Genomic DNA, 26,118 nt, shown 5'->3' on the forward strand with positions numbered 1-26,118 from the left:
GCTCATTAAACCAAACCTCTGCTGCTGGCGGTCTCTCACAGGAGACTGGCACAGTCCAGAATGCAGACCACCTGCCCTGTGTGTGATTGCAGTGAATCTGGGGACAAGCTCTCAAACACAGGCATGTTCTTCTCAGCTTTAGTGGAGTTGAGGAATTAGGAGGAGAGCAGCGCAGCCAAACAAGGCTTGATTAGTGAGAAGGGATGTCACCCTGAGTCTACTGCTTAGCACAGAATCCTGCTTCCTAACCGCTCCGTGAAGCTGCATTTTCTGTGTCCACCCACTCTGCTCAACCCACACAGCCAGCTGCATGGCCACCGTCCATGCAGGAAGCAGAGCAGAGCTGTAATTAAGCCACACAGTGGGAAGGTTTGATGGGTGCCTTCCTAGAAGCAACTTGTCCCCCAGTACTGAGGACTGAACCTACAGCCTCACATGTAAACCCTGTATCATGAGCTACCCCTCCAGCCCTCTTTATAACTTCCTATTACATTTAGTTTTCATGTATGTATGTGCATGGATGTGCATGGATGTGGGGGACAGATGCCACAACAGACATGTAAAGTCCAACTCTTGTGAGTTGGTTTTCTCCTTCTACCATATGGGTTTGGGGAACAGAGTTCAGACCCTCCGGAAACACCCAAGAACCATTTCACTGCCCGCCCCCCTTTTAGATAGTACTTCCATGTACTTCTGGAAACTGAACATAGACCTACCATAGCCTATTTCCCAGAAGCCTCGGCGTCTTGCAATAACCAGCCTTCAAGAGGCAGGAATTCCCTTAGCGCCCCCTGCTGGCAGGGATGGGGATAGCATCTGAGCCCACATGCTTCTCTGACCATTCCTTCAATTAAGAATGGGGTCCTAGTCTTCAAGCTTGTTAGTAAAATGTCTTTTGATTTATTCGTATAAAATAAGATGTGGAACATTTGGGACAAACTGACAGGAAAGTCTACTCACCACATTTTTTCCTTCATTTTGAGCATCTCGATAGTCAGGATTAAGCTGAAAAACAAAGCAAAATTTGTTTTAAATTAAAAGTGCCAGTAAGAATGTGCTGAACCTGGGCCCATAAGATGTCCCAATGGATAAAGCATCACTGAAAGCTGGATGATCTGAGATCAATCCCAGCATGCACCTTGTCTCTCCCTCTTCCCCCCCCCCCATACACACACACACACACACACACATACACTGTGAACATGCTTAAATACCACACACACAAAGAAGATTCCTCCAGTGATCCCACTACTGACCTGGAACCCAGACCCAAAGAATTTACCAAAGTGTGGTTGGCCAAGCAGGTTTGATAGACCAATAGATTCATGATCAGAGATGATGCAACGCTCAGAATGTAACAGGGCACAAGGCAGAGGGGCAGATGGAGGCAGGGGGTTTTCTAGGAACCACTACGAGACATGGGGAGAGGAGAAGAAGCCACAGGTGGCATGCCCACTGGAACCACACTTCATGAGAACATAGGGACAGCACTCTGCTATGAAGAAGAGTCAACAGAGCTTCATGACAAACAGCCAGCTGCCCTGCCACTGAGGACTTAGAACGACAACTGAAGTATTGTACTAGAGAAATAAAAATACAAAACAAAACCATAATCCACCCACCATGTGGCTTCACTCAGAGCTCATTTATCTGAAAATGGTGGAAGAGAGCTGGGCTGAGGGAGAGAGGAGCTGTCGTCTGTGGTGTCATCTGCGCTGTGACACATGGTCACGTGGGCTTTGGCTTTGTACTCTTGTTTGTTTCTTATATTCCTTATATTATAATTATGTATAGCCATTATGTACTATACATAAATCCCATCACAGATATATATTTTTATTTTACATTTATTTATCTATTAACATATATTATATAAATATATTACATTTATATTATATATATATATATATATATGTATATAATCTGTGGGTCAGTAGTGATCCACAACTTGGCAGAATCCGGACTCGCAAGCCTTTGGGCACACCTGTGAGGGATTACCCAGGTTAGTTTAGCCTCTGACCTCGCCAGTGTGGCGGAGAAGAGTCCACTAAAGTAAGAGACAACATTGCTGGGTCTTGATCCTGGACCACCTAAAACTAAGAAGCAAGCTGTTTTGAACTGTGGATGTGGCCAGCCATAGTGAGCTCCTGCCACTGTGACATCCTTGCCATGATGGAATGTAGCCAGAAACAGGTAAACCAGAATAAACCTTCTTTCCTTAAGCTGCCTGTGTTGGAGTATCTTATCTAGTAACAGAAATGTAACCAATGCAAAGTTAGCCAGACTGTATCTAAAGCTGTATCAAAGGGTTACATTTGATGAATTAGAATACTTAGTTCCAGGTAATAGTAAATCCAAGCTCAGAGCCATGGCTCACACATAAGCAGGATGTAAACAGAAACGAGAATCCACCCAACCAAGCCCAACACAAAACAGCTTCTGCCCTTGGCGGTGCTGCCCATGTTCTACCACAGACCATGCCACACTCTAAACCCTATCAAGAGCACCCAGGCCTTTTATTTTAAAGCTTCGGGCCTTGGGAAAAGTCATCCAGTCCCAGAGAACTGGGAGTCCTTGTCTACAAAATGAGGGGGAAACTCTATGATGGAGCCCCCAGTCTGTGAAGCCTATGGCTGAGCCCAAAACTATGGAAATGCATAACTGAGTCCCAAGTCTTTGAAGTCTGACTGAGCCCCAGATCTGTGGACATGTGAGACTGAGCCACAAGCCTATGGAGACCCATGATGTCCACAGGTCTGTGTGGGTAAAAGTCACACATCCCTGTCTTTGTCTGCTTGCCAGTCATCTCCATCAGTCAGCAAAGCACAAACTAATAATGTTAAAAAGGGAGGGAGGAAAAAAGATGACATGGGCCGTCACTGTGGGCCTGACTGGGTTTACAATCAGAGAGGTTTACTGAGGAGGGAAGACAGTCCTGAATGGAGCAACAACATCTCACAGACTGAAGAGCTCCAGGCTGAATAAAAAGACAAACTGAGATCGGCACCAGCATCCATCTGGCTCTGCTCCTCGGGGTGACTGCCTCAGAGCCCTGCCACCTTGTCGTCCCCACCAAGATGGCCCATAGCCTGCAACTGTAGCAAAATAAGCCATTTCTTCTTCTGTTGCTGTTGATAGTATTGTGTCATGGCTGTGAGAAAAGTTACTACTAGAGAGAAAGAAAAACACCCAAATAAACTTACAGCCACATGCATTCACAGACATTAGCTGTAAACAATAAATTATGCACACCTCAAAGTCTACTACTTTGTCTCTTCCCCAAATATAGTAACAGCCGTAGTTATCAAAGTAATTAGTGAATGATGCATAAAGAAGAATGTTGCTAAAGAAGGAAGAAAAAGTTGTGCTAAGGCAGTTCCTGGATATTTTAGGACTTTAAAGGAAAATATTTCATGATGCTAAAAAACTGAATTGTCAGGGCCCCCAATGGAGGAGCTAGAGAAAGTATCCAAGGAGCTAAAGAGATCTGCAACCCTATCGGAGGAACAACATTATGAACTAACCAGTACCCCGGAGCTCTTGACTCTAGCTGCATATGTATCAAAAGATGACCTAGTCGGCCATCACTGGAAAGAGAGGCCCATTGGTCAGGCAAACGTTATATGCCCCAGTACAGGGGAATGCCAGGGCCAAAAAATGGGAATGGGTGGGTAGAGGAGTGGGGGGGGGGGGGGCTTTTGGGATAGCATTGGAAATGTAATTGAAGAAAATACAAGAAAAAAAAGAAAAAAAAAGAAAAAAACTGAATTGTAAGTCAGGCATGGTGGAGAGAGAGAGAGAACTTTTGTAATAAACACTAACAGAGCATCTTTAAGGAGAAAACTTTGTGGCCTGTGCTATTTTAGGCAAGACTCCTATCCCTGGCCACCAACCCTGTGACCTCAGAAGGAAAATAAGACATAAATAAGGTCAGCTATACTACAAAGCAGAATTTGACCAGAGCTAGGAGAAAGAAATGAATAATTTGTAAATAACATAGGTCACAGGAGGGATGGAGTGATCTGTGATGAGCTAATTTATATAAGAATTATTCCTGAAGGCTGGAGAGATGGCTTAGTGGTTAAGAACATTGACTGCTCTTCCAGAGGTCCTGAGTTCAGTTCCCAGCAACCACATGGGGGCTCAAACCATCTGTAATGGGATCTGATGACCTCTTCTGGTGTGTCTGAAAACAGTGACATACATACAGTACAGTATACTCATATGCATAAAATTAAAAAAAATAATTATTCCTGGTGTTCAAGGAAACCATTAAAGGGCAGGTTGAATTTTAATCAGGAGATAAGGGAGAGAGATCACCACAAGTAAGAGAAGTAGGACTAATTTGAGTTTGCAGAACCTCTTGTGTGATGTTTCTTTAAAAATGCTTTTGAGAGTTCATTCATTTAACTTCACAATTCCCCTTCTGAGAAATGTTCTTAATCCTTAATTCTTCACAGATGAGATGTGGGCTACTGACGGGAATGTCACACAGAGCCATGTGTGACAGGTCTGAGGAATGCAAGCCACACCCCAAGAGACTGCAACATCTCCTCTCCTGCCTCCAGCAAACAGAAAGGTGTGAGCCAAAACAGAACGACTCCACAGATAGGCTCTTATGCTGAAGGAAAGATTTCCCGGGACCTCAGAGGCTTTTAAGCTAAAGGGAAGATCATGCCGCACGAAAGAGGCTGTTAAATGAATGATGTTTACATCAGTCTTATATGTTTACAGTCATCAGCATCTAAGTGTAGAAACTGCCATGGAAAGATATGCTTATCTTGATTCCCAAGTTGTGATGCCTATAACCGGGGAGGAGAGGTGTCACTGTGGGGAAATGACCCGAGTTCTAAGAATATTTCATGCATTTATAAGACCGTGAGATAGCCAAGATCAAATTCAGGGTCCACAAGGTGGAGAGAGTGGATGAGAGAATGTAGTGGTTACTGGCAATATCGACAGGTAGCCTTCATCAAAACACACAATTAAAGTGCAGTGTGCAGAAGAGAAAGTCAGGTCGCCACAAGAGTCTCGCTAACTGTACCGAGTCAGATGCAGGATGCCAGCAGTCTTACACTCACACAACAGAAGGAAACAGACTGAAATCACAGAAGCCCATGATTCACGCTCATAGTCTTGCTTTCTAGTCCTTTGGGGGTGGGGGTGAAGGTGGGGGCACAAGTGGGTTCCTGAATGCAGGTGCAGTACTTGTAGAGACCAGAAGAGGGCACCAGACCCTTTGGCAACCTGAGCGAGGAGCGCCAACCACACTGCAGGTCCCAGGGATAGCCGTCATCTGCTTAAGCAATCTCCCAGCTGAGCCATTTCCCTAGCTAGCTGCTGTTGTTTTGCTTTTGGGGTTTTGTTTTAGTTGGTGTTTGTTTCTTTTCTTTTTATTTATTTTTTTTCTAGAAAGTGTCTTCTATGTGGGCCTCAGACTCAACTTTACAGCTGCTGCTGCTGCAGACAATCCTGGCCTCCTGCCTCCTCACTCTCAGAGCATGGGACGCCAAGACTGTCCTCTTCCAGCACTTTAGTGGTTTTTTTTATTAACTGTTCCTAGGAGTATTGGAGTTAGGAAGTAGGGGTTTAGTGCCATCTAGTGGACGCTTGACCTAGTTACAAACAAATAAGCGAGCCCATTTTCTTCACTGGGGTGTGTGTGTGTGTGTGTGTGTGTGTGTGTGTGTGGTGTACATCACTCACTTCTTTTTTTAATTGACACTGTATTTCACTGGCTTAGAGCCCTCCTGATGGGCTAGGCTGGCTGGCCACAGAGCCTGTCTCCATTTACCCAATGGTAGGATTACAAGCACAGGCCCCCACGCCTGGCCCTTCTCAGGTAAGTCCCGAATGGCAAGAACCCCGTGCTTTCAAGGCAAGCAGCTTATTCACTGAGCTCTCCCCAACTCCCAAGTAAGCTACTCTAGAAGGAAATATGACAGCCAGGTGTGGCGGCACGCACTTGGAAGGTGAGGCAGGAGTATCAGGAGTTCAAAGCCAGTCTCTGAAAAATAGCAAGTTCGAGTCCAAACAAAATGAGACCCTGGCTTGCCAAGCCAAAGGCCATGTGAAATCTTTAACAAAATTATTTTACATTCTTTGCTTTGTCTTGCTTTGGAAAGAAATACCAAGTTGTTGCTTTAGTGACTGAGCTCCACAGTGTGGAAATGTCTGAAGCAGTGAATGGGGAGCAGAGATGCCCGAGTGTTGCCCTTCCCACGGGGCAGGATTGGTTCCAAGGCTGTGTTAGCCGTTCCTCAGATGACGTTGTTTTCTCTCCCACAGGCACGGTCCCGAACTTAAGGTCTCTAAGTCACAGCGTCTGCACAGTTGTACAGTCCGCATCTGCCACCTTCACCTTGACTGACTAACTCATGTGTCCCAAGGAAGTGACATTACAGAGAGACAGGTGACAAGTCTGCAATCACATAAAGTCCAAATGTCTGAATTACCCGTCCTGTAATTAAATGCTTATTTCTACATTTCAACCCTGGTTTTCTGGCCCTCTATGTTTCTGGAAAGTTAATCTGCATCTTCTAACACTGTGTGGCGAGTCTCCTCATGCTGAGGAAGGGCATCTTTTAACCTCGGCTACTCATGGTCTTGCAGAATAAAACCCACGTGTATCCTCCAGTGCTGTCCTAAGCGTTGATGCTTTCTACATTCACCATAATGTAGAGCCTGGTCTTCAGTGGCTTACAACTGTGCATGCTCGGTGTACAATCGCTTGCTGAAGCCCCACTGCGCATGCTCGGTGTACAAGCGCTTGCAGAAGCCCCACTGCGCATGCTCGGTGCACAATCGCTTGCTGAAGCCCCACAGGAAGTGCTCTGCTTGCCTTGGACTCTGTTTCTACAACAATCATAAGCTCATCGTGTTCTTCTGAATGACTTAACTTCATAGCTGAATGCTGGTTTAACGGGTTGTGCCTGGGAACTGTGATCATAACACTGTAGGGTTTCTTTCTCTTTTCTGTTCTTAGTTTAAAGTTGCCTTCTTTAAATTTACTGGTTTTAGCATGTGCACTGATGCATGATGGAAGCCATCAAACGGTAAGAGCCCGCAGCTCAGTGGTGTGTTACATGGTTCCCATGGGGACCGCAGGAACCTGAGGACAGTAACCACACCTTAACACCTGTGCCCCCAGCACCAAACCAGGTCAGCGCTTCCACATAGTAGGCATTCAGTAAGTGACCTCGAAATTTCAGATTAGTGAGGATCAAGGCTTCTTGGCCTCTGTGTTTTGGACTAGATAATTCTGTCAGGGAGGAGAAGGTAGCCCTCTGTGCTAGCCATTCTTGATGTCCAGTCCCTCTCACAACTGTGTCAATCAAACATCTGCAGATACTGTCAGAACCTCTGGCAGACTGCATCAGTACAGCAGTTCAAGGCCAGCTCTGGTTGTTATAATTGGGTTTTGTTTAAGGGTTGTTTATTTTAACTTTAAGGAAAACACAGACTCTCTGACACTAGATCCCCTTTTCTGTGAACAGAAACTCCTGGGTTTGCAGCTGCCGTAGCTCCTCTCCACTCAGCCACCGCATCTAGTAAACACAGATTCAGTGAGACACTCTCCACACTGTGGAGCTGGGTAGGGGCCCTCCCTTATGAAGAACAAGACAGTCACTGACAGACGTACACACAACGCACAGACAGAGGGACAGACACATAAACAACTACACACTGTGATAGAGGCAAGGCTGACAGTGTCAGTCTCCCAGCTTCTCCTAGACCTGGACTCACCACTTTACCGAGCTGGCTCAGGGTATTCCCTGTATAGCAGTTGGCTCAAACCACAGAGTGCTATCGGCCTGTGTCCATGTGTGGCTATGCACAGTATCTGACATGTTTGGTGTCTCCTGGAGACAGCACTTCCTATGTCAAAGCCTTGCAGATTTTCCTTCCCAAACAGGCAGGTGTACTAACTAAGCTGCCCTGTTCCACTTTCTCCCTCCTGGATATCCCAAGAACAAGCAGACCCTGCTGGTGCATACCTACAATCCCAGCTACCTGCAAGGTGGAGATAGGATGGTCACGAGTTCAAGCCTAGCCTGGGCTACCTAGTGAGTCAAAGCCAGTCTGTCATTTAGCGGAAACTAGACATGGAGGTATAGTTCATTAGCAGAGTGCCCGCCTCACACAGCCAGGGCTCTGGCTTCAAGCCTCAATAACACACACACACACAGAGAAACACACACACACACACACATACACACTGATACTTAACAAAGAAACACCAAATATTGGTTACAGTGTGAGACATTCTTCCCCCCCAGGGGAGAGCTGGGCAGGGTACATTATAAAGAACAAGACAATCACTGACAGACATACACACAATGCACAGACAGAGGGACAAACACATAAACACTGTGACAGAGCCAATAGTTGGCTACAAGGGCCCTGATGCTAGTGGGAACAGGGCGCTGTTCTCCACCCTCTCCTTCCTCTCTCCAAGAGGGAAAGTACGAGTTTCCTAGACTCTTGTGCACACAAGAGCTGTGCTGCACACTCCTGTCTTCTTTACTCCTAGCACAACCCCATATGACATATATGTTCGCCTTGACCACACACAAGGAAACTCAGATTCCAAGAGAGGTTAAATGCATAGCGTCAAAGCGGGGGGGGGGGGGGGGGAGTCATAGTCTTTTCTTTGTACAACTCTAGGCTCTCTTTGCCACTGTAAATAACCATAAACTCAAAAGCAGCTAAGGATTAGGTCATCTGTTTTGATCAGGAATGTCTAAAACACATTCATAAAAAAAGAGAGAGAAAGAGATCATGGCCCTGGTGTGTTCAAGTCCCCTGCTGGGTGCTTCCCTTCCGTGCAATAAAAGGACAATCCCCAGCCTGATTTTTGAACAAATGTTATACAAAGCATCACCCAGGCCTTTGGGTTCCCTTTTATGAGTTTTGCTTCTCCCTGGGAAGGGCAGGCTGTGAGAACTCAGCCTGCTCCCCCTACTGCTGGGATCCCCATAAGAACTCTGCATGAAGCCACTTGGCTACACCCTGACCTGTGCACCAGTGCCCCCTCCCCCACCCCAACCCCATGCTCCCCATCCCCCCTCCAAACCTTGTGAAATTCTGCCCTGACTCCTGGTAATGGCTCCCAGGCTCCTGGGAGGTTCGTGTCTAAACATTTCTGCTCCTGTCAACTCCCCTTCAATCTTCCAGAATAACCTTCCAAACACAAACATATCCACGCAACGGATCAGCCATTGGACCCCACACACTTCCTTGTTTGAAAGCAAGCTGAATTCACATGAGGAGGAGTCCCTTCCCTCTCCTTAGTGCGAGCCATAAAAGCCAGCTGCTGCTCATGATGGGATGGATAAAGAATGTGAGCCTGACACCACCTGAGCTACACAGCACCAGAAGGAAGCAACCATGTCTATAACACACAGATGTGGGAAGAGTGAAACCACACAGAACATTCTAAACCAAGCCACATACATAAGCAAACCAGCTGCCCGTTCCGTTCCATGGGCCTCCTTTGCCAGCTTCTGCCGCCATGCTGGGGTTGGAGCCAGGGCTTGCTGCGCATGTTAGCAGGTTCTCTGCCACTGAGCTATATCCCCAGCCCCTGTGGTAGTTGTTTGGATTTTCAAGTCTTTGACTAATGTTTTCATCTTAAAAATAACTCCCGTGTCAGAGCTGGAGAAAGAGCTCTGCCAATAACGTGCTCCCCCCCACCTTTGCAAAGATAAGGGCCTGAGTCTGATCCTCAGAGCCCACACAGGGGAGAAAAGGCTGGGTGGTTGCACATGCTTATAGCCCCAGGTCTAGAAAGGTAAAGGCATGGTCCCTAGCTGACCAGCCTGACCTCATCAGCTAGCACAGTGAGAGATCCTGTCTCAAAATCCAAGGTGGATGGACTCCTGAGCAGAGATACATGAGGCTGACCGATAGACTCCATACACAAACACCCACATGCATATCCATCCTCCACATACATATATGAACACATAAAAACACACATTGCATATACAAACAAAACCATAGTAATTCGTGATCTAACAGTGACGGTGGGTTGCAGTGGGCAACTTGGTGAGCTCTAGCATCAGCTGAGAGAAGGGTCTCTGAGCACACAGGTAGGGGGTCAGCCCGAGAAGGCTGAGGTAGAAAGACTTGGCCACTGTAGGCAGCATCATCCCCTAGGCTGGGACCTTAGCCTGCATTAAGAAGGAGAAAGCAGGCTGAGGACCAGCATTTAAGTCTCTGCCCCCTACCATAGACTGGCTGCTTCAAGTTCCTGCTGCCCAGACTTCGTCATGATGCGCTATACCTTACAGCCATGAGCTGAAAGAATTCTTTTCCCACTTGATCTGCTTCTTTCTGGGTATATTATCAAAACAACAAGAAAAATAACAAAACTACCAACCCAGAATTATCATAGGCAAAAACTGAGTTATATAAACTGGCCCTGACATGACAATGACTTTTGCAGAAAGGGGTTTCCTTATTCATTATTTCAGAAAGAGAGAAAGAGAGAGACTAACAGCACAGTGTCCAGGCCTCACCTCTGCAGCTAAGTAGTTCCCAGTGGCAAGATGCTTAAACCTGAACAGGCTGTTCCACTGTCCCGCACCTCCGCGGCATGGATCGTGGTGAACCACCTAAAGAGAAGGAGAGTCTAGTGACCAAATGGTATCTACATGTCAGTCAGCAAGAGTCAACATCCAGAGTACCCTGCTGTGTGGCTGAAGCCATCATATATAACAATGTAGAAGAAACATAAACTTTCCATCAGAGAGCAAGAAACATACCACGCCTCACTTGTGGGTGCCCATGCCTCACACCTGTAAATGCTGTCTTAATACAATGTTCTGTCAGGGGATAGTGGCTCACAAGTGAAATCCCAGTGCTTGGGATGATGAGAGACAGGACTGCCCAAATGTTCAAGGTCACCTTGTGCTGCACAGTGAGTCCCAGGCCAGCCTGGGCTACAAAATGAGACTCTGCCTAATGCATACCATCACTAGGCCACAGAATTGGAAAAGTCTGAGCAAAACACCAGCATCAAAGCCAGGCGGGCACAGGCTGCATGAAACCCTTTCCAGGAGTTGTATATGGACCTTACTTCCTTGCCTGTTCCGTGTCTGATTTTCCTGTTACTCTCTACTTTAATGACAATTATTTTCTTATACTTTTGTCAAGAGCAACTTAGCTCACTCTGTTACTGGCTCCCTTACTCCCGACCTTGCAGGTCTCATGCCTACCTTGGCACTCTCTTTTGCCTGTACTTGAGCAGCACACCCTCTGACCACCTTGTGCTAGTCCTCTCTGAGACAGGGTGCAAACAAGTTTGCTAAAAAAAATGCTAAAAATGAATGCTATGCTACCTAGCTTTTACTGTCAACTTGACACAACCTAGATTCACCTGGGAAGAGGGCCCTCAATTCAGGAACTGCCTACATCAGATTGGCCAACAGACACGTTGTGGGGATCTCCTGGATTGCTCATTGACATAAGAAGGCACAGCCCACCATAGGCAGCACCATCCCCTCTGCAGGAACACTGGACTTTATATAAGAGCAGGCTGAGCATAGGCCCCAGTGAGCCAGCAAGCAGCATGCCTCCATGGCTTCTGCCTCAAGTTCCCATTAGAGTTCCCTTCCTCCCTGCCTTCCCTAGGGGATAGAATGTGACCTGGAACTGAGAGCCAAACCAACGTTCTCTTCCTTCCCAAGTTGCTTTTCATTTTATCACAGCAACAGAAAGTGGAGTAGGACAGATAGAAACATTAGTCATTAAATGTGAAATGTGATGACATTTATTTTAGTTCTTCTGCTACAGTGCAAGTATTTCATTCTGGTTTTAACCCCAAAAACCTGTCAATTTTATGTTAGGTCACTACCGAAACCATTGCAAAACATATGGCTTCAACTCAAGGAGTGAAAGCCAGCTGTGATTTATTTCTGCATGAGGCTGAAGCTGGAGGATCACTCCAAATTTGAGGCCAGTGTAAGATACAGAGTGGCAGCTGTATGAAAGAGACAGGGAGAGAAGAATGGCAGGGGAGGAAGGGGGGAAGAAAGAGGGAGGGAAGGGGGAGGGGGAGGGGGAGAAGGGAGGAGGAAGAAGAAGGTGGTATGCTTGAACTGTTACAGTTGCTGCTGTAGGCTACAGTGTCCATTAGATCTCAGAACTGGCTTGTTCACAGGGACTATGTATGTCTTATTTCCTCCATTGTTTGGAATAGTTCCTTAAACAAAAAGCCACATCTTATCCATACTGCCATGTTTAATTAGTGAAATCTTTCAGAAATCAAACATTCTCTTTCTCTGTCACTGAGTCTTGGCACGCATCTCTGGCTAGCCTGAAACTTGCTTTGGAGACCTGGCTGGTTTCAAACTTGTGGCTGTCCTCTTGTCTCAATCTGGTGAATAACATTCTTAACTAGGAGTCTCTTGATTTCAATAGCATTCAAAGAAAAAGTATGCACTGTTCTCTGTAGTGATGAGGTGAGTTTCTGCCGTGGCTCAGACAGTACTACAGAAGCACACGGCTTCCAGTCTGATCAACAATGGCGAATTCACAATGGAACTTTTTTCCCTTTTCAACCCCTTGATTTATTTATTCTGCTTTATGAAGGGTTCCATTGTGGCAAATTCCTCTCAAGTTGGTCACCGCCATTAAGAAATAAATGTTAATTCACAAAAGCCATTCCATGTCAGGGACGTGCCATCAGTGTTGCCCATAACAGCAAAAACAAACCGCCTAGTGTATCTTTATCTTTTTATCTAAATATTTAGTAAAAGTGCCACCACTACCACCACCACCCCTTCAAAAAAGTACACACCTCTATTTCCCAGAGTGCTTTAGAACTAGTGGCCGAAGTTGCTGATTGACGCAAGGTCGTCCGAAGGAAAATGTGCTGTTTTTTCTCATAGTCATCACAGGTCAGAAATTTCTCTTGTTCCGCATGAAAGAGTCTCACAACATCACCCTAGAGAGACAGGCAAAGAAACGCTGTCCTTCCAACAGCCACGGGGACCAGAGGTGCTGCAGTCCCTTTCTGGCACTCCAGGTCAGCGACTTTCCTGGAATGACTGTGTGCACATTTCAGAATACCAGGGACTGGTACTCAGTGAAATGCGAGCATGGAGATCTGTGTGGAGAGGTACTTACCCCCTTTAATACATCCTCTCGATAGGAACTGAATTTCATGAATAAAGTGATTTTCCAGCTAGTGTTACAATTAACAGCATTCACCTAGGGATGGAAAAAAGAGTGTTAAAAGACGTAAGACAGTAGACTCTATATTCTGTACCAGAAATCACCATTTCAAACAGGAAAAGAAGAAAAGAAGCAACTGTAGACAACAAAGTGTCGGCCTCCATAAAAGCATCTTCAAAGGATTGTTCGAATAACAGCTAGTACCTACAGATGCCATAGGGATTCTAAGGCCACTAAGGTGGTACTCGAGAGAATCTAGAAAGATCACGATCTCCCTCCCTCCTCCTATCCCTCTCCCTTTTCCTCTTCTTCTATCCCTCCCCCTCTGTGTGCTCTTCCTTCCCTCCTTCTCCTTTCTGTCTCTCCCCTCTCTTCCTCCCTCCCTCCCTCTAGAGAAGCTCCATAACTGCCCCTCCTTCCTTTCCTGATTGGATTCACCTCTTTGCAGCCTGGGTTGTCCAAGAGCTCCACGTTGCTGGCATGCAGGGGCTGCCCAGCATTTACAGGCATCAGAACGACTTTATCTCCTACGACGATCTAGGAATCAGAAACACACTCTGATGCTCTGTGGGGCTAAAAACTTCCCAGCAAGCCTCACCAGCAACCTGCCTCCCCGGCTGTCATCTTCTACAGCTTGACTCTTCTCCCTGAGAAGCATGTTCAAACACACACTGATGCATACAGTCGCATCCTCTGGTGCCCTGCCAAAACCTGTCCAGTGAAGGTGGTCCAGTCCCATTCCTCATTGGTCCCCATGTCAGCTGGATTCCTCAGAAGCCACAATTGGGTTAGTTTCCTCCCACAAGACCTTGCAGCAGACATATTAAAGGTGGCTGCCAAGACGCTCTTTAGAATTTCAACGGGGCAGCAGAGAACAAGATCAGTGTCTCCTCCCCGCTAAAAGGCAAGTCTGGTTAACCGATCATCCCCTAATCTCAGAGTTATGAAGCATCATGTCCTCTTCTGTATTCAGGAAATATAAAGCAAGGCAAGACTTTATAAAATATTTATTCTGCGTCTGGCCTGGAGCCTTTGGGTCCCTCTAATTTGATATGTCCAAAACAAGAACTGTAGGAGCCTGTGGTTCTTAATTGTCAGGGTTCCAGGGGAAAGCGTTAAATACCAATTCTATGTTTACATTTGTCTGTGCAATCATGACAATGTCTACTTACTTGCATCTAACTCAGTTTGAGGCAATTAAAGTTCCCTTTTCTTAGTGGCAGTAGTGGTGTGATCTAGTGACTAGAGAGACGTGCACTGCTAGATTTCTTTAGAGGATGGTTCTTATGCCATCTCTGCTACCACACGTGGGGCTTCCCCACTCTGAAGCAAAATCAAAACCCTTCCCTTTGCGTATTTCACACCAGTTGCATATTAGAACAGTTATAGATTAGTTTGATCTGTAACTAAGAAAACCACTGGAAGCCAGGGCATCTCCATGTTCCTTAGACCAAAACACTCGTTCACACTTCCAGTGTCATGTGACCCTGAGTAGATAATGTTGAGGAGTTGTGTTGCCCCAAACTATCTGGAGATCTGAGTATGTCAGAGAAGCCTCAGGTTCACTAATCAGACACAGAAAGACTGCCCTTGGGTTTGTGGGACAAGAACCTGCTGCTTGTGGGGCTGGTCTCTGGTCCTTGTCCGACCTTCCAAACATGAATGCAGGCAGACACTTGTGTACAGAAAATAAAGATAAGGAAATCTTTGTTTTAGAGGACAGTTAAGAGGGGCTAGGAAGAACACAAATGTGTCTAAGAAACAGCCCACAGTCTCAGCCCACATTACGAGATACACTGGAATTATTCTCAGGGGAGTGAGGCTCCAGACCTGAAGTACTGAAGGATCGGGGTGCTGTCTAAGAAGCTGTCTATTTGGCACGTAACTGGAGGATGAGGGCATTTTATTTTACATCTTGCAGTCAGCCACCTTGGCACTCTAGCATATCTTAGCAAAGAAACTGAAATCCCTGAAGCATCTGTTGGGCGACGTAACGGCTATGCCACATTCAAGCTGTGGTGCCACCTGTAGCCGGCTGTCCCTGCTTTGAAGTGGTACCTGGGACAATAAGAAGAACCTCAAAATGGGAGTCAGAATGCCAGCACCCTTGTTCCACCTCTGCAAAAGATGTCAGGCGCATCGCTGTGTAAAACAGCAAAGTCCGCTTGCTAGATAGAATCTCTCCCTAAGCTCTAGGCTTTTCTACTGACTTAAAAAGCAATCCCACCTCTTCACACCTTGCAGTCTACCATCGGCTTAAAGGACCCTTGTCTGCTTAGGTCAAGATTGAAAATGAAAAAGTAACTACTCAAACGTGAAGAGGATAAGTGGGAATGAAACATTGCTGTTTCCATTCATGGGTGTCCCTCATGCTTTTTCTGGTAACTTAGCAGCAGCCAAGGACTTTGTGTATGGTGGAGTGTGAGGGAGCCTGTAAGTGTTTTCCCCAAACTGTGCGTTCCTATGGAGTGCAGCCTCGTGCACTTAGTACAACCAACAGCCTGGACTCAGGCTGGTATCTGCATCACCCTCCGCTTGAGCTCAGAGGTCTGCTTGTTGAATGTGCATGACCTAAATCGCTACCTCACGCGTTGCTAAATAGTAGACTGCAATTTAAAAAATCCCTCTAAACATAGAGATTCCCTCTTTATTTAATATACCTCTGCAGAAACTCAGTCGTGATCAAACCATTCAAAGAGATAGTATTTGCAACTGCCTTCAGCAAACTACAGTAGGTTGATGTTTCAAAATGCTGCCTATTCTAGCAAAGAGAGAGTGAGAGTTGTGATACAAGTCCATGTGCAGCTGATATGGGGCTGTGGGCATGCCAGCCTTCTTCCACAACCTTCATCACACACAAAGCTACATGGAGGTGAACAGACGCAGTGACTATTTCAGCAAGCAGCATGATGGAAGACCTACAGCTGGGCTACGTGGAGCGAATCCAGATAAGAGCAACTTAACGCATTGTGGGTGGCCACAAAAAAACAGGCTTCCGTGAAAGACTTTGTTTCTACTGAAACTAATTGTCTTAGCAGTTGGTTACATTCAACTCTCTACCGATACCATCAAGAGGCTTCCAAGCTGGGAGAGGAAGAGAAAGGAGACCACAGCTAACTAAAAAGCTGAGAGGCCCATTCCAGCATGCCATCTTATTCTTTAGTGGTTTGAGCTTACAATTCCTTTGGTTTGCTCTTTAGTTTTCATAGATGGTAACGAGGGGGTTGCAGGGTTGGATACAGCACTAGAAGGAAAGGTATCCTCTATGGCTGCAGTTCACAAACTGCATTTTAATTGAGAGTTGATTGTAACTAACCATACACACTCAGAGTAAAGATGTAGCATGCTCTCTGCACAGATCAACTATATGGGGGAGGGGAGCACTGACTTTCCAAGGAATCTGACACATTCCTGCATGCCATGCATAGCAAGCCTTACCTAAGGAAGACATCACCAGAAAACTTATTAACCCAATTAAATCACGGCGCCCATGTCCTGTGGAATTGAATTCACACTTTAAAATTCTCTAGAAAAAGAAGACATTTCAAACACACAAAATACCTCAAAGCACACTAAAGATGTAACCAAAGGGTTGACTGTGAAAACTCTGACAGAGAATTTTATTTTCATGCCAGTCACTTTAACTATCTCACATGGCAATATTGCTCATGTGGCCTTTGTAAGGAATTTTATTTTATGAACCAGCCTTTTTTGAGTATCTTCCAAGTGCTAAGGACTATCACAAAAATATCGAACTTTTAGCCAGATGTGGTGGTGCACACCTGTAATTCCAGCAGCCCGTAAACTAGTACTGAGGCAGGAGGATCAATGCAAGTTAGATGTCAGCCTAAACCACATACCAAATGCTAGGTCGGACAGGAATACAGTGAGATCTGTCTCAAAAAAAAAAATAAGATGAAACTATTGTTCCTATGGAATTATTTCACTCCCCCCACCCCCTCTACAAAATAGCAGAGAAGACCTAAGCCCATGGTTCTCAACCTGTGGATCATGACTCCTTTGGAACCATTGGAAAACACAGATGTTTGCATCACTATTCATAAAGTCACAAAATTATAGTGATGAAGTAACAACAAAAATAATTTTATGGTTGGGGTCACCACAACAAGAGACACTGTATGCGAGGGTCTCAGCGCTGGGAAGGCTGAGAACTGCTGATGTAAGCAGTCATGACACCACTCTGCACAACCCACTCTGCAGGCATCAACAACAACGAGAGCATGCCACAGTCCCTCCCTCAGATGCTGCACACCATGACAACACTGTAAGGAGTTGGCTGTGAAGACACTGAACGGAGCTTTGTCATGACTCTCGTTGTTCCCCTGTTCATTCCGAAGGCCAGGAGGCACCGCGGTCCTCTTCCTTGCAAGCAAGCTCAATCTTGACTAAGCAAAAGAATAACCTGCCTCTTTGAAAAGACTTCACACACTCTGCCTGGAGATGCCTCTAACTTGAGCTGATATCTGGCCTGTGATTTCTGAGCATGGTGTAAACTGTAAACCAATGCATTTAGCCTAGTTTTAAAAATGCTAACGCAAAATGTGTGCAAAAAATGCAATGTAACCCATTACTTCGTATGCTGCCTTAATTCGTTAAGAATTAACTGGCTGAAGACTGCATTTCCCATCTCTGTGTGTACTTCCTGATATGTTCTCTAAGAACATCACACGATGTTTGTTTCCCTCTTGGCTTTGCACACACGTACATTATCACCCTCGCTTCTCAGCTTCCAGAACGGATGGATGTAGAACCAGGAGCCTTCGTTCCCTGCAGCATCCAGTGACACTCGCATGGCATTCTTCTCCAGCAAGGCAGGTAACCTCTTGTTCACCGTCAGGTACTTGTTGCTTTTTATGTGCAGCAGCTGCGGGAGGAGGGATGTATATTAGTGATTGTATCCACGGTCTCCTCAGTAGTTATAGCCCTAAATCTGCACACCACGGCTTACGGTGAAAACTAAACAGGCGACCTATTCCCAAGGCTCAACAAGCACCCACTTTCCGAGCTGCTTCTCGCCTCTACCCTGAGTTCTGCTCTAAGGGTGATGCTGACTGGTGTGAGGCAGATACACCAGGGGATGCTGAAGGCATCTTCTCCTACTAAGACATAACAAACTAAAACCGGGCTTCCCAAAATGACCTGGAGGGTCCCCCAGATCCCACTCATTACCAACACTTGTACAACCACAAAAGCAGAATCCACTAAAGAAAACCTGAGAGAATGTGCGTCTACCTGTGTGTCTAAGCACTTCTGCACACAGACAGCATTAACTCCTGCTCTGTGGCATCAACAGAGTCAGCAGGGAGCCACTGACCTCCCAGTTGTCAGATGCATACAGAACAAACAGCTCTCGCCTCTCTCATCTCCACAGGTGCTATGGACAGAGTTTTCCCTACATATAACCTTACTGAACAGAAACATGAAGATAAAATAAACTCCCCATCTACTTTAATCTTTCAAAAGAGAGAGGTCATTTTAGTACCCACAAGATGAGGCTGGAGTAATTTCAGAGTAAAAGGGAAATCTTTAATTGAAAAAAAAATCATCTTTTTGCAAAATTCAACACACTACCCTTGGTTCTTTTTGTCCCAATAAAGGCACAAAGACCCATGAGTCTGGGAAATAGCTCAGCTGATCAAGTGTTGCCTTTACAAGCATTAGTTCAGTCCCCTCAAGTTAAAAAGTCAAAATAGAAATGAGGACGAGGTGACACACACTTGTTATCCCAGCACAGGGGAGGCAGATCCGTGGGCTCCTGGCAGTCAGCCTAGCTGAATCAACTAGTTCCAGGCCTATGAGAGATCCTGTCCCCAAAACAAGGTGGGACAGCTCCTAAGGAACAACTGAGACAAGGCTGACCCCAGGCTTACACACACAGACACTCATGCACGCTCACACGCACACTCTCACACACTCACACACTCCATACTTGTGCATACTCACACACATCCACACAAACACACCCTCACACTCATGCACACACGCACCCTCACACTCATGTACATGCATACTCACAATACACTCACACATTCGTATATACACACACTCATGCACACATACTCACACAAACATGCACATTCACACACTAAACTCATGCACATGCATACTCACATACACAAGCACACACTCATGTACGATCACACTCATGCACACTCACGTGCACTCACATTCACACTCACACATGCACACTCACACATGCATACTCACACATGCACACTCACACAAACACAACTCATGCACTCACTCATGGACACTCACACACACACACACACACACACACACACACACACTCACACACACACACACACACTCAAGCCTGAGTATGAACCTATATGGCCCTGGGCTGAGAAGACAGACATTTGTACTTGAAGTACTTGAGAAGAAGCTCAAGTAAGTCACCAAAACTCTATGAAGAGACACTCTCTGGAAGACTACTCGGGCGTATGTAGCCCTGCCAAGCTTTCACTCTCTATCACTAAATGAGGTCTCACATTCAAGAGTCCGAGGCCCATCCTGCCCTGTGGGGGAACAGCTTTAGCCCTGCCCTCTGGCACATTGCCATTGGTCCAGGACAAAACATCAGGAGACATTGTTCTTTAAAGCAGACTTATAAAGTACCTCATTGTGGCGATTACTGTAAGGAACCTGTGAGGCCGTTGTTTACCATTTTAAACAGCATCGTCTTTATAAGCACACAAGAGAAACACTTTCCTGGTCTCACTTCTGGGAATGGCTGTGTTTCTAGACTCTAAATGGGAGCTATGCTGCAGAACCCACACACACACACACCGGGGCAGTGGTGGGGGTCATTCCTGGTGGCCAAGCAGCAGCTGAAATGCTCTGGGCTGGGGGTTTACCAAACTTTCCAAACAGGTTTTCTAAGCAAGCCTCACCCTTGACTTCACCTCACCCAGCTACCCAGGGCCTCTTCAATGACTGGGCCTTCATCTCCCAGGGTGCTGTGTTTCTTGGAAAAGGTCTCACATTCTTTTTGGAATAAGGTGTGGCACTTACTAGCAAATTAAAAAAAAAAAAAAAAAAAAAAAGCCAGAAAGATCCAAATGAAACAGGAGAACGGAATGCAGCAAAGATAAATCAAGGTTTGTGCATGAACTGACAGTGAACACTGAAAGTCAATTGAAGACTTCCTGTTACGTGTACAACTTGAAAACCTTCTCATCCACCTAGGGAAAGAGACATCGCCAATATCTAGCTGCAGCCCAACCCTCTAAAGAGCTGCTTCTCACGGGCCTTAGAAATCCTTTTGGCACAGTCTTGTCTTGTCACTGAATGGATTCCCTATGTTCTGGGCTTGGGGGCCTGGTGCAAGACATATTCAATACATACATGGTGCAATGGATGTTTACTGAAAATGTCATACTAATTACCATCCCCACCAAAGAACAAGCATGGCACCTCAGATACTGGCACACTGCCACGTGGGTGATTTCACAAGTCACCTGCAAACTACTTTCCTCTTGATGACAAAATGGAGACTTACTTGGATAACGTTGCTGTATTTCACGATTTCTCCCAAAAGTTTCCTGTTCTCCGACTCATTCTGTTTTTGTTCCAGCTCTGCAGCATGCTACAAGAGAGCAACCGAGTGTTCAGGGTGGAAACACAGCAAGCAGCAAGGATGGCTTACAAAGCATTCTCAGTAACAAGAGTAAGTCAGACTGACTGCATCCCTGGGGAGCAGAGCCGGGGAGAGGCAAGGGTTAAATGATTATAATACAAGGTAGCAACTTCACACACTTTGCAGGGAGAGGAGAGTTCAAAACAGAGTTTCTCTATGTAACCCAAGCTGTCCTGGAACTTACTCTGTAGACCAGGCTAGTCTTGAACTCAGAGATCCACCTGCCTCTGCCTCCCAAATGCTGGGATTAGAGACAGGCACCAACCACCACACCCAGCAAGGAAGTTTTCTGTTACTAAGAGCACCCAGATGCCGCTGCCCCATATATCACACTTTGCAGTCTATGCTGAATTCAGCCAGACCTGTCTTGGGCCATTTGTTTCTATACTGTGAGTTTCATTTAAGTAGAAGGCTCTGTGGAACTAGGAATTTTTTACTGTGTAACATGAAACTATTTAAAAACTGGGTGAATTAAAACCTCAAAGCACAGCTTCCAATTCTGAGAGTGCCTGGCTTTTAAGTGATACAGGGCAAGTTCATACTCAGCCAAACCAAAAAAGAAAAAGAAAAATCCTTTATATTCTCCATAGTCCATTAGGAAAAAAAAATAAGTACTTGGTGGAATAAAATATGATTCGATTTACTAGTCAGAGTAATTCGTTTTCAGTTTGGTGAGAAGCTTACAATTAGTCTGGCACACCTTAAAAAATCACAACTGAAAGGACCTGCCTGTGCACCTCACCTCGGTCTATCTGAACTCTCTGACGACTCTGCTGGCTCTCCTGCCTGCCGCAGGAGGAAGATGGTGCGCTTACCTGGAGCTTCTTCAGCAGGGCAGCCTCTGTATGGTTCCCCTGTTTCGCCTGCTTGGCTTTCCAGTATTGCTTCTGGGCAGAGTATCGATTCATAGGGCACACCTTGAACAGGCAGTCTGGGGAAATATCAGACAGAGTGATAACTAGGGCTCCCAGTGTTCTCTAGACCCTTTGCAAGGCTGGTTTGGAGTGTTGGTATCTCAGCATCTGGGAGGCCATGCAGAGGTCGTGTCAGTCATTCTCTGAGCAACTCACTCCACAACATCCTCTTCACATACCTATTTACATCTCATTAAAGCAGACCTTCCCTCATCAGGGTTTTGTGGAACGCTCTGGCTAGTGAACTCACGAGGAAAGCAGTGCAGTGTGATAGAAGGCAATTTTTAGTTGGCTTCGGACTTTTGAGACAGTGTCCTCACATAGCCCAGGCTAGCCTCCCTCTTACTATGTAGACAAGGGTGGCCTTGACTTCCTGATCCTCCTGCCTTTTCCTTGTCAGTGCTAGGATTTTGGGCACAGCCACCACCCCTTGCCAGTGAGGTGTTTCTCAACTGACAGGAGGTACTTGATCTTGGAACGTGAACAGTGAAGCCAAATGTGACCATTCTACACTCAGGAGGCCGAGGCAGTGGGATAGTGAGTTCAAGGCCAGATGAAAACGATGCCTTGTCTGTGCCTATACTGTGACTCCTTCTCCATGCTCAGGGTAGTTGTTGCAAGAAATAACAACCACACAACCATGACAGCCACAGGGTTCCCTCCAGGCTCCAGATACCTGGTCTGAACACAGGGTGGAAACCTGAAAGTCGGTGTAATAGGAAGGAACAACACTGAACAAAACAGAAGCCGAGACTGTAGTTCTGATTCCAAAGACCAAATAAACACGCAGGCTGGAACTCATGACCACAGGTGAGCACGGCAGAGACCCCTCAAAAGCAGAAGAGCTCAGCAGTGACCCCTCCTAGCCGGAAGAGATGGCTCGCAGCTCTCCAGACGCAGCTGGTGTCACAGAATTATGAGGTGACTTCAACAAAAAATAGAGGTCAGCGCCCATGGTCTGCAGGGCCATAGGTGCCCTTCCTGCTGCAATGGCAGAGCTCTTCCAGCCACAGGATGGCTGCTCAGCCCTTCCACCACTCACACTGACCAGGATCCCAGCCAGGGAACAATGACATTCTAGATAATCCTGACATCACAGATAAGAGAGCAATAAGTGAAACCAGACCCAAACATTGTCTCCATATTTCTTACACACACATATACTCACACACACTCACATATACACATACACTCTCATACACACACTCATAACACAATACACTCACACTCACATATACACTCACACATATACTCCCATATATACACTCCACATATACACACACTCACACACGCTCACATACATACACTCTCACACACTCATACACACAGACATATCTCACACAGGCATACACACACTCTCACAATACACTCACACAAACTCATATACACATATACTCTCACATATACACTCACACACATATACATTCACACACACATACACTCTCACATACTCAGCACACACATACAGTCTCACATATCACTCACACACATATACACACACACACAAAAACACATACATATTCATACTCACACATACTCAGTACTTTAAAACGTAGCTGGAAGAATGGCTCAGTGGTTAAGAGTACTTGTTGCTCTTGCAGAGGACCCAGGTTCAAGTACATGGTGGGGAATAATTAACTGTAACCCCAACTTTGAGGAACCAGCACCCTCTTCCAAGCTTCTTGGTCACCCACCAGGCATGCACATATAAGATACAGCCCTTACCACAAGGATCCTGGACTAAGCCTCTGAAACTGTAAGCTAGCCCCAGTTAAAAGCTTTCTTTTATAAGAATTACTGTAGTTGTGCTGTCTCTTCACAGCAATGGAACACTGACAAAGACAACGAGTATGACTAAAAATTTGTTTGTTTGTTTGTTTGTTTGTTTTTCGAAACAGGGTTTCTCTGTGTAGCCTTGGCTGTCCTGGAACTCACTCTGCAGACCAGGCTGACCTCAAACTCGGAAATCTGTTTGCCTCTGCCTCCCAAGTACTGGGATTAAAGTTGTGTGCCACCACTGCCTGGCATAATTAAAAATTTTAAAAAATAAAAAAAATAGAAAACCAGGAAATATAATAATCTTAAAATATACACAAAGAATCTATTTATTTTTATCTATCTATTATTTATTTATTTGTGGGGATGCTGTGAAGGCCAGAGGGCAACTTGTGGGGGTTGGTTCTCTCCTTCCACCTTGTAAGTTCCAGAAATCTGACTCATGTCATCAGGCCTCGCAGAGAGCACCTTTACCCCACAAATTCTATCAATTGCCCTATTTCCATATACAAAAATTAATTCGTAATTTAGGTGGCTCGGTGGTTAAGAGCACTTCCTGCTCTTCCAGAGGACCAGCGTTTGGCTCTCAGCACTCCCGCTGGACCTATGACTCACAGCCTGTATGTAACTCCAGTTCTAGAAGATCTGATGCCTCCTCCTGGCTTCCACAGGTACTGCTCACTAACTGCGCACTTCTTCTCTCTGTCTCTGTCTCTGTCTCTGTCTCTGTCTCTGTCTCTGTCTCTGTCTCTCTGTCTCTGTCTCTGTCTCTCTGTCTCTGTCTCTCTGTCTCTCTCTCTCTCTCTCTCTCTCTCTCTCTCTCTCTCTCTCTCTCACACACACACACACACAGACACACACACAGAGTGCGTCGGGCTGAGACCTCTGGCTGCTGTGCTAGGGTCAGTGACAAGGAGATCATCACAGTATCCCAAGGCTGTGCTGATGGCAGTGGAGGCTAAAAGTAAAATCAGGAGACATTCAGAGGCCTGCTGACCATCATGCAGAGAAAGATGCCCTCCACTGCACTACAGGAAGGCCTGTAGACACACAGAGCCCTGCCTGCCACCACACAACAGTAGCACGGGAGGAGAAAGATGTCCAGAGACCCTCCCACTGCCAAGCCATGGGGTGCAGGCAGGGAGAGAGTCCCAGAGACTTGCCTGCCTCCGCAGGACTCCCTGGGGGAGAAGAACTCTCCATAGTCCCACCTACCGCCATGCCTCATGGGCAGGCTGTCGAAACCTAAGACCCTCTTGAGGCCAGGCAACAAAGAGTAGGTCACCCAGTCTGCTGCGGGTGCCACTACAATATACAAGCATGTGGTGGAGAGAGAGAGAGAGAGAGAGAGAGAGAGAGAGAGAGAGAGAGAGAGAGAGAGAGAGAGAGAGAGAGAGAGAGAGAGAGAGAGAGAGAGAGAGAGAGAGAGAGAACAGCAGTTTCAGCACTGTAAAGGGGATAGAACTGGAGACACAAGCCACGCCCCCAATCCCGCCTGAGGCCCTGGTGACGTCCTGGCCTGTGCTGCTGCTCTGAAGGCCTTGTCTGGGTCAGTGGCTATGTGGCAGCCGGGGTTTGGACGCACACTAGAGAGGGGCGGCCAACCAGGACCATGTGTACTTCCAGGATCTGTGCAGAACTGGCCCAGCCCCTCACAGACTGCAGCACTTGGGAGAGTGGGCTCCATGCCTTGATTGGGCAGCCTAGTGAAGCTGACTTTGGAGGCATGGGTTCAGGTGAGCTGGCCTTGAGGGCAGCAGAAAAGCTGACCCTGCCTCCTGATGATGGTGGCATTGGGTGGCCTAGTTAGAGCTGTGCTGTAGAGCTCCCCCTGGTGGTGCGGATAAGGGAGAACCAGTGGGCTGACCGGCTCAACCAACACCCAGGCCTAGATCCAGGGCTCTTAGTTGGCCCACGGCAAAATCTGTGTTATCTGTGAACTGTTGGGACAGGTGAAAATGCCAGTCCTGCTGATCCAAAACTGAAGGGTCTCCATGACACTGGACATGAATAACCCAAAGGAGTCCCAGTGAGGATCTGATAATGTTGGTGGGGTCACAGAAGCCAGAGACCTTGAACCAGACCCAAGACTCATTGCAATGAACATTCACAATTGAAGATGTGTGGACAGAGGGACACACTGCTGGACACACTGTGACACACTACAGCTTCCACAGGAGATGTTTTCTATGCTCTGTCTTATTTTTATTAGTGTGTGTGTGTGTGTGTGTGTGTGTGTGTGTGTGTGTGTGTTTTCTTTTGAGGGGAGGTTGCAAGGGCAGGGGGCAGATACAAGGGGAGGGGGAAGGGGGTACATGATGTGAAATTCACAAAAAAATCAGTAAGTTTTTAAAAAATATACTAATAACAACAAATGTTTGTTTATTTGATCTGGCAGTGCTCAGGATTGAATGCTAGCCAGGCACTAAGCTATAGCTCCACTAAGATATAACCCCAGCCCAAAATTGATAGTTTATACGGAGCAGAAAGCAGACATCGTCAAACTGCTAACCCAGGCTGGAAGACCATCACAGCTTCAATGTGACTCAAAAGTACCTGGCACTTGCTGGTGAAAACAAAGGCTAC

General features: G+C 46.3%; 1 protein-coding gene across 4 annotated transcripts in view; it reads right to left on the reverse strand.

Moving 5' to 3' along the window:
• Itpr2 (inositol 1,4,5-triphosphate receptor 2) overlaps positions 1-26,118 on the reverse strand; it is a 393,960-nt gene that overhangs the window by 296,499 nt on the left and 71,343 nt on the right. For 2 of the 4 annotated variants that reach the window (NM_019923.4, XM_006507026.4), the window contains exons 3-10: positions 21,658-21,773; positions 20,705-20,791; positions 17,909-18,067; positions 13,621-13,719; positions 13,135-13,218; positions 12,806-12,952; positions 10,524-10,619; positions 961-1,005 (exon numbers count right to left, since the gene is read on the reverse strand). In NM_019923.4, coding sequence (NP_064307.2) covers positions 961-1,005; positions 10,524-10,619; positions 12,806-12,952; positions 13,135-13,218; positions 13,621-13,719; positions 17,909-18,067; positions 20,705-20,791; positions 21,658-21,773 — 833 coding nt within the window. Of the gene's footprint in view, positions 1-960; positions 1,006-10,523; positions 10,620-12,805; positions 12,953-13,134; positions 13,219-13,620; positions 13,720-16,620; positions 16,639-17,908; positions 18,068-20,704; positions 20,792-21,657; positions 21,774-26,118 lie in introns of those variants that run through there. The other 2 variants (NM_010586.2, XM_017321411.2) reach the window with 2 other exon arrangements.

Source organism: Mus musculus, chromosome 6 (genome assembly GCF_000001635.26).
Source record: "Mus musculus strain C57BL/6J chromosome 6, GRCm38.p6 C57BL/6J".
Lineage (NCBI taxonomy): Eukaryota > Metazoa > Chordata > Mammalia > Rodentia > Muridae > Mus > Mus musculus.